This window comes from Carassius auratus, chromosome 3, assembly GCF_003368295.1.
Source record: "Carassius auratus strain Wakin chromosome 3, ASM336829v1, whole genome shotgun sequence".
Lineage (NCBI taxonomy): Eukaryota > Metazoa > Chordata > Actinopteri > Cypriniformes > Cyprinidae > Carassius > Carassius auratus.
In genome coordinates, this window is record NC_039245.1 from 3,372,630 (window position 1) to 3,386,159 (window position 13,530).

The 13,530-nt window shown below is 37.7% G+C and overlaps 1 protein-coding gene across 1 annotated transcript; it reads left to right on the forward strand.

Annotated features, from left to right (window-relative positions):
- Positions 1 to 1,811: 1,811 nt before the first annotated feature.
- LOC113043456 (DNA polymerase delta catalytic subunit-like) lies at positions 1,812 to 13,176 on the forward strand. The gene is made up of 27 exons (XM_026202871.1): positions 1,812 to 1,941; positions 2,740 to 2,938; positions 3,118 to 3,231; positions 3,323 to 3,463; positions 3,556 to 3,681; positions 4,154 to 4,322; positions 4,417 to 4,531; positions 4,614 to 4,743; positions 5,621 to 5,787; positions 5,900 to 6,004; positions 6,169 to 6,309; positions 6,385 to 6,495; positions 6,611 to 6,802; positions 6,907 to 6,995; positions 7,607 to 7,723; positions 7,897 to 8,010; positions 8,120 to 8,267; positions 8,357 to 8,452; positions 8,523 to 8,660; positions 8,748 to 8,923; positions 9,126 to 9,278; positions 10,719 to 10,821; positions 10,896 to 11,028; positions 12,393 to 12,506; positions 12,592 to 12,644; positions 12,728 to 12,825; positions 12,956 to 13,176. The coding sequence occupies exons 2-27, from the start codon at positions 2,752 to 2,754 to the stop codon at positions 13,041 to 13,043; spliced, it is 3,318 nt and encodes a 1,105-aa protein (XP_026058656.1). The 5' UTR covers positions 1,812 to 1,941; positions 2,740 to 2,751; the 3' UTR covers positions 13,044 to 13,176.
- Positions 13,177 to 13,530: the final 354 nt, after the last annotated feature.

Genomic DNA, 13,530 nt, shown 5'->3' on the forward strand with positions numbered 1-13,530 from the left:
CCGCAAAGATATAGGCGTTTACCTGAATGAAGAGTTTGATTGGCTAAACATAATGTTGGGGAAAAATTAGCTTTCCTCTGGGAACTCGCAAGGATAGATAATATTAGTATGCCACTGGCTTCTGTGTTTTGTGCGCACTTTAAGCAGCACAACCTCAAGAAACTAACTTCTGCATTGATTATTATAATCAACGACTATGCTTGTATAGTACATTTATTACAGATTTTTGTTTTACTAACCCGATAAATGTTTATTTTATATGTAATGTATACAGATATTCTACTATTTTGTTCTATTACTTTTCTTATTTTATTCATTAATAAGCACGTATTGTATATATTGTAGAAGTTGTATTATTTTGTTATTTTAAAATTGTACATGAATTTTTCTTGTCATTGCTTGTTTTGTGTGTAATGCTTTGGCAATCATGGGCGTGGTAGTGGGGGGGAAAGTGGACCTGACTACCCCTTTGAAATCCCAAAAATTTGAAAAAAATTTTTTGTAAAACTTTTTTGTAGCCTAATTCGAATTAATTGGGCCCTCCAATTGATGTCATTATTCATTTCAAAATATATTGATAACACCAACTGAGAGAATGAACTCAGTGCCAGACACTCTGGACGCACCCCCCCCCCACCCCCGCTTCCTAATTGTGAGTTGTTTACCTTAAATAAGTAAGCTTTTGATTCAATGTAGTGGAAAGAGTGGCAGCACAGTGTAAAGTTACTAGCCCTACTATTGCTTATAATGTGTGATATATTCTCAAACTCCTTAATAAATTATCTGCCTATATTTCTGCACACGTAGATGTGCCTACCAATATCACTGTTCTCATCACTGATTTCGCAAACAAAAAGACTCGTCAGTGGGCATTTACTGGGATGTAGATTACATCTCATTTGACTTTTTTTTTAAAAAATTTTATAGTTGACTTTTTTTTTCATTATGGCAGGCTTAGCTTATCTGATTGGTTTCTGATGGTACAGTTGTCTCGTGTTCTCCTGTTCAAAAATAAATGTTTTTTATTTAAAACTTGCATCAGTATCATGGATGAAAATGTTAGTACACAAACCCGATGTAGCCTAAGGTTTAAAGGTATTTGAGCACAAGTAGGCCAAATAGATTTAAACACTATACTTGTTTATATTCAAATAAAAAATTAAAAAATCATTAAAAATTGAATTTTCATTTTGCTAACCCGCATCGTACAATGGCATGTGTAGGGGGCCCACTGACATTGAGAGTATACAGGGCCCAGAATTTGGTGTTACGCCCCTGTTGGCAATATTATAAATGTAAACACAAGCATGAAAGTAAAGTACTTTAAGATGTAAAGTGACAGCTATTAATGTATATACTTAATGTATACTATAATAAAGTACTTTGGTTTAATAATAAGACTTGCATGTAATTTAAAAGATATGTATGGCATTTTATTTCTGTATTGTTCTTTATAAAATCTAATGTAACATTCAACCATTTTCGAAATAAGTGATACATTTTTAAGTAATTTTATAAGTAACCATTTCAGGTCGATATTCACGTATAACATCATCATCAAGTATTTCAATAAATATCTAGATGTGGGGAAAGCACAAAGAGCTCTTTAGCTGCATTTAAACCGTTAGCCCTAATGTGTGGCTTGTTATTTTTTTCTAATTCTGACATAAAATTCGATTATCTATTTATTTATTAAAACATTGTTTTTAATCGGTCTTCTCAAACACTACCCTCTCAACATGGCAGTAATCGTCGTCAGTATACAAGCGACTCACTTCCTACATTTCGACCAATTGCAGTCCTTCTTGGACCCTACGCAATTTTACCGGGAACTCGGATGTCGCTCGGGTCCGGTGGAACACTCAACAGTCAACACTGTCAAGTGGCGGGAGATTTGTCAAGCACATATATGGGGTACTAGCGATCGAGCTGGAATAAAAGGTGAAAGATTATGAATTTATTCAGTTTATTCAGTTCACCTCATTATATTAGATCGCCTGATGTAAGTTACCGCGCGAGTTCGCGGTTTGTTTTGCGTGTTGCTAGGTCCTGCTAAGCTTCTTGTTTGTCCAGTTCGCCTACTGTATTATTTAATAATACGCAATGTGAACGTAAACATTATGAGCCTACATCTTGTTTATGTGATCTTACTGTTGCTGAATAAATGTTTATTTTGTTTTTAATTATAGTTGAAAGAATATTTGTTTGCAGAACTTAAACGATCTGTACGTCGTGTATGTTGCTTTTTAAACGAAATATTGTTGATTATGCACAATACTTAATAATAACGATGTTGACCCAACTTAAAGACATCCAGATCATCAATAACAATAGCTTCTAAATAGTTCTAAGTGGAACTAATGAAAGAGTACGTTTTGCAAATCACTATAGTTTTATTCGTAACGTGTCTGTCCAACTCCAGATAATTATGAACAATTAAGCAGCTTAATTTGAAAGACTCATCTTAAATTTCATTTACCCCGCCCCTTTTATGCAAATGACGATAAGGTGCCGTCATATCATTATTTACATTATTTCTCAAGGTTGTTTTGATGGTATTCTTTATTTTTGAGACGTTTAATCATGTGACATGCACTGTGTCTTCACTTTGTTATATTCCTTCATGAATTGTATGCTTTGTTACCCATACGTGTTTTCAACACATATTCAGTTAGCAAGACAGAAATGACAGTTTTAAGTGTTTGATTTGATCATAAAAAGTGGACATTGTTTTTTCAGGGCTGCTTTAGAATGGATTTTAAAAGGCGCAATGGAGGCCCTGCAAAGGGCGGCGCTTCACAGGCCAAGAAGGGGAAAATGAACACCGAATGGGAGGATAGTCCCTCCCAGTTTGAAGAGGAACTTGCTCTATTTGATGAAATGGAAATAGAGGCGGAGTCAGGGGAGGGGCAGGCAGGTCATGATGTCATTCCAGTGGGTAAGGATGTTTTGTCTGTTACTTTGTAACGAATTAAACTGCATTAATTATACTCACTAAAACTGTTTTTCTGCAAAATATTCAAAACAACTTGCCAACCCATGAATACAGTTGCTAACAATCTTATGGAAAAAGAAGATCTAAAGGCATCCATACATGTTCTACCCTCTTTTGCTCAGGTGATTTATTCTCTGCTGATCTTAATCCACGTTGGAAACGACCTCTTGCACCTCCTCTTCAACCAGACTCAGACACACTAATATTTCAGCAGATAGACCTGGATTACTACTTGGGTGAGAGACACATCCTTACCAACAATGCACACATAAAAATCCATAATTTCCTTTAGATCTTTTCCTCAGTGTGTTGTTGTCTGGTGTTTAGGGTCTGCGGTAGCGGGAATGCCCGGGCAGGTACAGGGTAAAGTGCCCATAGTGCGCATGTTTGGTGTGACAGACAGTGGAAACAGCGTGTGCTGCCATGTTCATGGATTCGCCCCATATTTCTATGTTCCTGCTCCCAACGGTGAGCTGGCATTTACAGCAATCTGCTCCATGTCATTGAGACAAATTAAACACATCTTCCATGATTTCACAGTATGTCTGTGTCTTTCTCAGGTTTTACAAATGCGCACTTGGCTGAGTTTCAGAGAGAGCTGAACTCTGTTGTATTGAAGGATATGCGGTCCAATAAAGACAACATAGCGGTCACTGTGCTGGCAGTGGACATCACCAAGAAGGAAAGTAAGAAAGTCTAAGTTTGTGTGTGTATGCAATACCATTCAAATGTCTGAGGTCAAGTTATTTTTTTAATGTAGTAAAAATATATTATTATTATTATTAAACATAACTGTTTTCTATTTTAATTCATTGCTCCAGTCTTCAGTGTCACATGATGCTTAAGAAATCATTCTAATATGATGATTTGCTGCTCAATGAACATTTCTTATTATGATCAATGTTGAAAAACGTTATGCCGCTTAATATTTTTAAAGAAAACGAGTTAATTTTTTTTAGGATTCTTTGATAAATAGAAAGTTCAAAAGATCTGCTTTTTATTGAAACATTAGAAATGTCTAAGCTGTCACTTTTAATGCATCCTCTTAATTTATTTCTTTTAAACTAACAATCTTACTGACCCCAGCTAACAATATAGTAAGTGGAACTGTTTTTATCATGTATTTTAGCTGACTGACTTTTCCCTATTTGTGCTAAGGTATGTATCATTACCATGGAAACAAAGCTCATGACTTTCTGCGCATCACTATGGCAATGCCGCGTCTGATTGCCCCAGCGAAGCGTCTTCTTGAGCAGGGCTTTAAATTTGCAAACTTCGCCAACCAGAGCTACCAGGCTTACGAAGCCAACATTGACTTTGAGATCAGGTGTGTGTTTGGTGTACTTGAAAGTTTCTCAAATTGGTGGTGGAGTGTGGTGGACCAAGCATGTGAGATTTGCTGCATGTACGTGTGATGGCAGGTTCATGGTGGACAGTGATGTGGTCGGTTGCTGCTGGATTGAGCTTCCTAAAGGGAAGTACAGGCTGAGGGAGGAGAGAAGTGAAAGACAGACAGACTCAAACTATCCAGGAAAGGTAAAAAAACTTAGATTAAATTAGATTGATGTATTAAACTGGCATACTTATCTGGTGTGTCTCCTCTCGATCTCTCTCTCAGGTGTCCCTGTGTCAGTACGAGGTGGATGTGGCATGGAATGACTTGGTCAGTCATCCAGCTGAAGGAGAATGGCAGAGGATCGCTCCGCTCAGAGTGCTGAGCTTTGATATTGAGTGTGCTGGCAGAAAAGGTGTGTGTGTGTGTGTGTGCTCTTGATTTTGTGACATATCAGGACACAGCTCTGTATAATGACATGGGTATGACACAGGTATTACAAGGAGAGGGTGACTTATGAGGACAGAACCCATGTTCCCATTTTTCACAACGCTTATAAATCAAACAGAATGAGTTTTTTTGAGAAGGTAAAAATGCACAGTTTCCTGTGAGGGTTAGGGTTAGGTGTAGGGTTGGTGTAGGTCCATAGAATATACAGCTTGTACAGTATAAAAACCATTCCGCCTATGGGATGTCCCCACTTTTCACAAAAACAAACGTGTGTGTGTGTGTGTGTGTGTTTGTAACTTGTTTAGGCTGTTTTAGTTGAGCTTATTCTGGTTTCAGTGGCAGCTCATAAAGCCATCTGGAGGAAAGTTGTGAATCTGACAGATTGTGTTTGACCTCAATATTTCTGGTGGAAATTTTAGTATTAGTATCATCACTATTTAGCAATCCAACAAATTTTCATTATTTTAAATTACTTTTTTCTTTTAATTAGAAAAACTACTTAATACATGTTTATTGTTCAATTATTTAAGAAATGTTATACATACTTTTTCCCCCCGAATCAAATAATCTAAACACTCATTTTATACCATCAAAATTTCACACCACTGCTTTATAGTTTCCACCCAACTACATTTCTACCAAATTGGGTTTTTATCACTTTTTTTGAATTTGAACAGCTTTTCTTTATTTTGACATATACTAGCTCATTTGTCGATGTAAGACATTATCAAGCTAACATTCACAAGTAAATTAATTCTAAGTAGTAGCCACAATGTGCGTCTTGTGCTTTTGTATTATATCCTGCTGTGCAGATAACTGAGCTGTTTGTGTGTGTGTTACAGGCGTGTTTCCAGAGCCAGAGATCGATCCAGTGATCCAGATCGCCTCTATGGTGCAGCGTCAGGGAGAGAAGGAGCCGTTCATCCGGACAGTCTTCACCTTACAGAGCTGTGCCAGTATAGTGGGCTCCCAGATTCTCTGCTTTACTCAAGAGAAACAGCTACTGCAGGTTCATACTCACAGATTCTCACAACTATACCTGCACTGATTCTACATTTTCTTTCAAATGTAAATGTACATGGTGCAGTAATAATACAAATGTATATGTGTGATTATCTCAGAGTTGGGCGGAGTTTGTGAGGACAGTGGATCCAGATATCATCACCGGCTACAATATCCAGAACTTTGACCTTCCGTACCTCCTCAACAGAGCTGCAACCTTAAAGGCAACTTATTTTTATATGTTTTCACACCAAGATTATTTACTTTTTTTAATCTTTTTTGCTGGGAAGTGAACACAAACCTAGCGGGATTAGTGGTGGCACATTTTCTTTTTCTTTAATTCAGGCAGGGGTGATGATATATTTGAGTCAATCATCTCTCTCCGTAGGTGAGTTTGTTCCCGTATCTGGGCCGTGTGTGGGGCTGTAAATCGGTCCTGAAAGACTCCAGCTTCCAGAGCAAGCAGATGGGCCGCAGAGAGAACAAAACAGTCAATATGGAGGGACGTGTGCAGTTTGACCTACTACAGGTACGCACACTTAAACTCACATATTGATCCATGACTGCACATGCTGTGACTCACCCAGTTTTTTCTGTGTTGCAGGTGTTGCTGAGGGATTATAAACTGCGCTCTTACACACTAAACGCCGTCAGTTTTCATTTTCTGCAGGAGCAGAAGGAGGATGTGCAGCATTCTATCATCACCGACCTACAGGTGCAGCCAATAAGATCTCTGTCCCATTCTTATAGCCAATCAGATCCCTCAGCTCCATCTAAAACATTTGGTGTCCACTAAACCCTCTTTTCTCTCTCTTATTTTTTTCGATTAGAATGGGAATGAGCAGACCCGCAGGCGTTTGGCTGTGTACTGTCTGAAGGATGCATATCTGCCGCTGCGCTTGCTGCAGAAGTTAATGTGCGTCATTAATTACATGGAAATGGCCAGAGTTACCGGGGTGCCCCTGACCTACCTGCTCTCTCGTGGACAGCAGATTAAAGTGGTTTCACAGCTCCTCAGACAGGTCTGGGCATGTCTCTTTGTAACATATGTTAATAAATAACAAACCTAGCAAACATTATGCTCAAGAGTGTTTTTTGTTTTTTTTCCCCAATGGCTTAATTCTAGGCTATGAAGCAGGATCTGGTGATGCCAGTGGTGAAGACGGAGGGTGGGGAGGACTACACCGGAGCCACCGTCATTGAACCAGAGAAAGGGTTTGTACCTGCTTCCCTTGTGATCATATTTCCTATGTATTAAAATAAGAAATTGGTCACATAAAAGCACATAAATACCGTTTCAAAAAGTTTGGTTTTGGTAAATGGATAAAAAGTGACAGACATAAACAGACATTAATAAAGTAACATTTCGTATGTTGAACTTTCTGTTCATCAAAGAGTCCTGAAAAATGTATATTGCTGTTTCCACAAAAAGAAAAAAAAATCTGCACAATTGTTTTCAACATGGATGGTAAAAATAAAACTTTGAGCACAAGATCGTCATCATTTCTGATCATGTGGCACTGAAGACAGGAGTATGAAAATCACAGGCATAATTTACATTTCAAAATATTAAAATAGAAAACAGTTCTTTTAAATTGTAGTAATATATTACAGTATTACTGTGTAAGCCTTGGTGAGCATAAGAAATTTCCTTCAAAATCCATTAAGAATATTCATTAAAAAATCTGCTGTGGTGTCAATAAATACGTGCTTAAGAGAGATTGATTTATTCCAACAACTTTCTAGTGAGTGACAACACATTCTTGCAGTCTTTTCATTATGAATGTTAAAAAAGACCTTAACTAATATTTTGTGTGTATTTACAGGTATTACAGTGTTCCTATAACGACTCTGGATTTCTCCTCACTGTATCCCTCCATCATGATGGCTCATAATCTATGTTACACCACCCTCCTGCAGAAAAACCAGGTGGAGAAACTCTGGTGAGAAGATTTGTGTGTGTGTGTGTGTTTTATGTAGTGTAAAGTGTTAAAGTGATAGTTTCTTCAAATTGCCTTGATTTATTTTTATTTATTTATTTATTTTATGATGTACTTCATTTTGTGAATTTATTAAAGTTTTGTAATTTTGTGTGTGTGTGTGTGCACATTTTTAGTCTGTCTCCAGAAGATTTCATCAAGACCCCCACAGGTGATCTGTTTGTGAAGAGCTCTGTGAGGAAGGGCCTTCTCCCGGAGATCCTGGAAAACCTGCTGGGGGCCAGGAAAAGGTGATCTCAAGCATTAAAAGAAATGAAGAATGTTAAACAAACTATTCACAACCAATTTGTCTGTGTTCTGTATTTCTCGGTTATTTAAATCTTGACTCTATGCCTCTAGAGCAAAGGCAGAGCTGAAGAAAGAGACAGACCCCTTTAAAAAGCAGGTGCTGGATGGAAGGCAGTTGGCTTTGAAGGTCAGCGCAAACTCCGTGTACGGGTTCACCGGGGCTCAGGTGGGCAAACTGCCCTGTCTGGAGATCTCACAGGTCCGTTTCAGCACTCACATGGATTAATACCATCAGATGGTTTTAAACAGCTGCTTTAAGAGATGCTTGTTTTTCTCTTTGGTCTGTAGAGCGTCACAGGTTTTGGTAGGCAGATGATTGAACAGACCAAACAGCTTGTGGAATCAAGATACACAATCTCTAATGGTTACCAGGCAGATGCCAAGGTATTTAATAACATAAACGTGTTTTTAACACACTAAAAACATGCAATGATGCGAGTCACATGTGTTTCAGGTCATCTATGGAGACACAGACTCTGTGATGGTGAAACTAGGCGTGGCCACAGTGCAGGACGCAATGAATCTGGGAAAGCAGGCAGCTGATTGGGTCTCCTCCCACTTCGTTCCACCAATCAAATTAGAGTTTGAGAAGGTACAGAAAATACTCCCAAGATTTCACAACAGAAGCCATCAAATATTACTCGCAGTAAGCTTAATAATCTCTTTCACACTTTGTTAGGTGTATTACCCATATCTGTTGATCAATAAGAAGCGGTACGCCGGGTTGTATTTCTCTTCTAATGCTGAACATCATGATAAGATGGATTGCAAAGGAATTGAGACCGTCAGACGAGACAACTGCCCTCTAGTGGCAAACCTCATTAACACATGCCTCCAAAACATCCTCATTGACAGGTACAAACATTGCCACACTCAGAAAACTCCCATGAGCTCAGAAACGCAACAGTGACGCACAAACTAGCAAGTGTAAGAGAGAAGACATGACTCTACAAGCCTTCATAAAGTCATTTCTGACTATGTTCTAGTTGCAACACACCTTGCATATACCAACACGCACATTAATTCACAAGGCATGACGATGTGTTTTGTGTTTCAGAGACCCTGATGGGGCAGTAACTCATGCTAAAGAGGTGATCTCTGACCTTCTGTGCAACCGCATTGACATCAGTCAGCTGGTCATTACTAAAGAGCTCACACGCACCGCACAGGAGTATGCCGGCAAACAGGCCCACGTCGAGCTAGCGGAGAGGTGTGTGTGTGTTTTGTTTTATTATCTTGAATGTGAGTTTGTACCTACAAGATTCTCCATTCTGACATTGAAATATGCCATTCGTGTGATTCAGGCAAATTCAAGTTATTTTTATTTGTGAGTGTCTGAAAAGGACTGTGTATACAAATGGCATACCACTACTGTATATGATGCCTGAAAAAGGTCATGTTTATAAGTACTGCTGCTTTGTGCTCGGGGGTAATCATGGTGACCTCTGTATTTTTGGTTTTCTATTAGCACCACCTACTGTCAGGGAGTAAATTTGCATTTTCTTTTAGACGTCTGTCGTTTTCTGTTCAGAACTGGGTTCAAAGGTGCAGTGCAGTGTAGATTTTAGCAGCATCTAGCGGTGATGTTGTGAATTAAAATAAACAGATCAGCCCCTGCCCTTGAGAAGCTACGGCTGCAAAATCAGGACAAAGATGTCCTCATCTGAGAGAGCAGAGAGTAGCCAGTCAAGCGTTTTTACTCTTTACAACCTCTGCTTCTAATAAACCACATGACAACTGCTACTTCTATTTTGTGCGTATTCAATGTAGCGACGATGCATAACAAGGAACACAAGGAAGAAACGAAGAACAACAACAGTGACAAAGCGCGCTCTGTAGAGTAGTTTATCCATTTAGGGCTACCGTAGAAACATGGCGGGGCACCTATCCTGCGCAGTGCATGTAGATAGAAATGGCTTGTTCTAAAGTAATTAAAACATAACAGTGAATTTTGTAAAATATTTATACACCACTGAAAACACTTTCATTCTGTTTTTTTATTCTTTCGGTTTATATGTTACATCGCATTTCTGTATACAGGTTCTCAAAAATGTTACACATTGCCCCTTTAACTACAACTAAAACCAACTGAGAAAACAATTTAGTGACTTGAAATAAAACAAGCATTAACTGAAATTAAATAAAATATTTTTAAAAAGTACATTTATTTTTATTTCAGCTAGCTGCCAAGGCGATGTCTCTTTTTTTTTTTTTTTTTTTTTTTTTTTTTTGAAGTACTAGAGTAATTAAAACTAAGTTAATAAATAAAAACTATATTTATATATAAAAAAACTAATACAAATGACACAAAATCAAATTACTAAAAAAAGTTAAAGTGAAAAAAGAAAATGATAACTAAAATATATCAGTAATTTAGAAATAACACCGGTTTGTTTTTTTTATTTAAACTGCAGTCGTTTAAATATTTTAAAAAAGTTTTTATGTTAATTTTACAGTTTATGTTGTTATTATAGACATTGGTGTTTTTTCAAACAAATGTTTTTACGTAGACAACATGCAGTTCTATTCTATCATAAAAAATATTGCGAAATTATTTCAACTGCTTATCCCAATAACTTTTTGAGGAAAAATCCAGAATTTGCAGGTATGGACTTAGCATTTAATCACTTTCCACAAACGTGGGTTTCAGGATGCGGAAGCGTGATGCAGGTAGCGCTCCAAACCTCGGAGACAGAGTCCCGTACGTCATCATCAAAGCAACAAAGGGAGTGGCAGCATATTTGAAATCTGAGGTCAGTGTCTGTTTGTTATGTGGAAGATTTTCTGTACTGTACTCTAGTTGTTTATTTTGAGTCCTATCTCTCAGGACCCCATCTATGTGCTGGAGAACAACATCCCTATAGACACACAGTACTACCTGGAGCAGCAGCTGTCCAAACCTTTACTGCGCATCTTTGAACCCATACTGGGTGAGAGCAAAGCTGAGAGTGTTTTGCTGAGTGAGTATCGTTTATTAAGCCTGCAAACATAACATGTTTAAAGTTGACATGAAATGAAAAAGATCTGTATTTTAATTGCATGTTATAAATCTTATTGTGATTTGATTCTTTCATACATGTATTTTATTTATTCATTTCACATGGTTTACTTTATTTTTACCTTATAATGTTTCAGATGTCTTGTGAAATGATATACTTTTCTCTGTTGACTGATTCAAGTGGCACAAACCTCAAGTACACCAAACACTTCTTGCTTCATTTCAAGTTAGACATCACTGAAAGTAATGACTTGCAGTTTCATGAAAGGTGAAATTGTGTGTAAAAAAAAAAAAAGGTACATTGTTCATTACCAGTAGTGTAGCAATGGATGAAATGCAGCTCACACAGAAGTCCCTTTCAATCCAAACAGCTTTGTGTGAACCAAAATCTGTCTGGCCTTCGTACGAAACTCTCAATCATATGGAATCCTATTGAAAGGCCTGGTTTTTGCATGCAAAAATTCACCAATCAACAGTAAATGTGTGACCTCACTTTAATTCTATTACAGCTCTGGGCAATTCAGGGAGTTTGTTTCGAGGCCGTTTACACGACAAAGTTTTCAGCCAAAAACGGGAAACTTTTAATGCATTTTGCCTGTTCGCTTACACAACACTGGTGTTTTGGGAACTGAAAATGGTTGTTTTGAAAACGGCACCGTTGTCGTCTCTGTGTAAACACACAAAACGGGAATCTTTGAAAACGGTTATGTCATGTGCGAGCATAATGCGTGTGTAGTACGTGCCGATTTTAAAGGCAAGAGCGAACAAACATGCTCAAGGGTTTGTGAACGCTTCTTCAGCAAAGTGTGGATTTAATTCACCAATATTACAACCAACAGCAGAGACGAATCATATACAACATATAATCGTCACTTCCCTACAGGAACTGTTTACTAACAAGGTGACAGCGCCAACTACTGGCCTGGCATATGTAATACAGCGTTTTTGGCTATGTGCAAACACAAATCATTTTAAAACTTTGTTGTGTATAGGTAAAAATGCAAGGGTAAAACTTTTCAGTTTTTGACTACACCATTATTGTGAAAACGTAGCCTTAGTGAAGCATTTTTCAGTCTGATTCAAACTGATTCTGAAGAGTCTAAAGAGTCTTTATAAATGTGCTCATAAGAGTATTTGTGAAACTACACTTTCATATGTTTTTGAGTGAAGCCGACAAGAACTTCAGAACAGAAAGACATTTTTATTATTTTGTGATATAAACCCTTTTTATCTCATCAAATTCATTTCAAACTGCAAACTCTGACAAAATAGATTTTTTTCAGAAATGAATCTGCTAATACATCTGCTTTTGCTGTGTTGTTTCAGAGGGCGATCACACACGCTGTAAGACGGTCCTGACATCTAGAGTTGGTGGTCTCATGGCTTTCGCTCAGAAACGAAGCACTTGCATTGGCTGCCGAGCTGTGCTCAAAACTGATGGTGTGTATTAGGTGTGTGTGTGAATGTCTTCGTAGCACCACAACTCACAAAACTGATGTACTTCTGATGGTTTATCTCTCTACAGCGGCTGTATGTGACTTCTGTAAAAAGAAAGAGTCAGAGCTTTATCAGAAAGAGGTGTGTTTTGTGTTTTTAAATGCACAAATCTTGGCTAACTTGTCTTCATAAGTGGGGCTGAAGATTGTTTTTCTGTCTCTTAGATCGCTCATCTGTCAACTCTAGAGGAGAAATTCTCTCGTCTGTGGACTCAGTGTCAGCGCTGTCAAGGTTCACTGCATGAAGACGTGCTGTGTACCAGGTATCTGCACACACATGCACACCAGGCCTGGACCATTCATCACATATTCACTACACATGTGTAATTACTTTGTTGGCGATAATGAATATACCAGGGAATAGAACACATTGTTGTTTTCTTTCTTTTTCAGTCGAGACTGCCCCATCTTTTACATGAGGAAGAAGGTGCAGAAGGATTTAGACGATCAGGAGAAGCTCGTCTCCCGTTTCAGCTGGTGATGGACAAGGATCAGTTATCTCAACATTCATTCATCCTCTTACCTCAGTGAAGGAGAGCCTGTATCACTCCATTTTGTAAAGATTCATTTTCTAGTGGCTGAATAAATAAAAAAGTGATTTTTTTTTTGTAAAATGGCCTTCTCTTTTTCTTCTGTTAGCTTATTATACAGTTTTAATTAAATATTCTAGGATCGTGTTGTTTTTTTAATCAAAATCCTTATTCATTACAGACTTAAAGTGTGAAATGAAGGCATAACTGCTGTTTCCATAGACATGAAAAATACATTTTAGTCATAATTCTATTGTCAATATTATTTATATATGAATTGCTTGTCCTGTAATCACTTTAAGTAAACATACAGTTCACAATTTATCTGACATTCAACCCATAGCTTTTGTCTTAAAAGCGATCCTTTACCATTAAGCTACTTTTTTTCCCAATTCAACAGGGTTCAGAAAACAAAAGGGAAAAGAGACAAAAAAATTC

Coding starts and splice junctions, on each gene's coding strand:
- LOC113043456 (XM_026202871.1), top strand. CDS start 2,752: ATGGATTTTAAAAGGCGCAATGGAGGCCCTGCAAAGGGCGGCGCTTCA. Junction 4,323..4,416: donor AACATTGACTTTGAGATCAG/GTGTGTGTTTGG, acceptor GTGTGATGGCAG/GTTCATGGTGGACAGTGATG. Junction 6,996..7,606: donor GTCATTGAACCAGAGAAAGG/GTTTGTACCTGC, acceptor GTGTATTTACAG/GTATTACAGTGTTCCTATAA.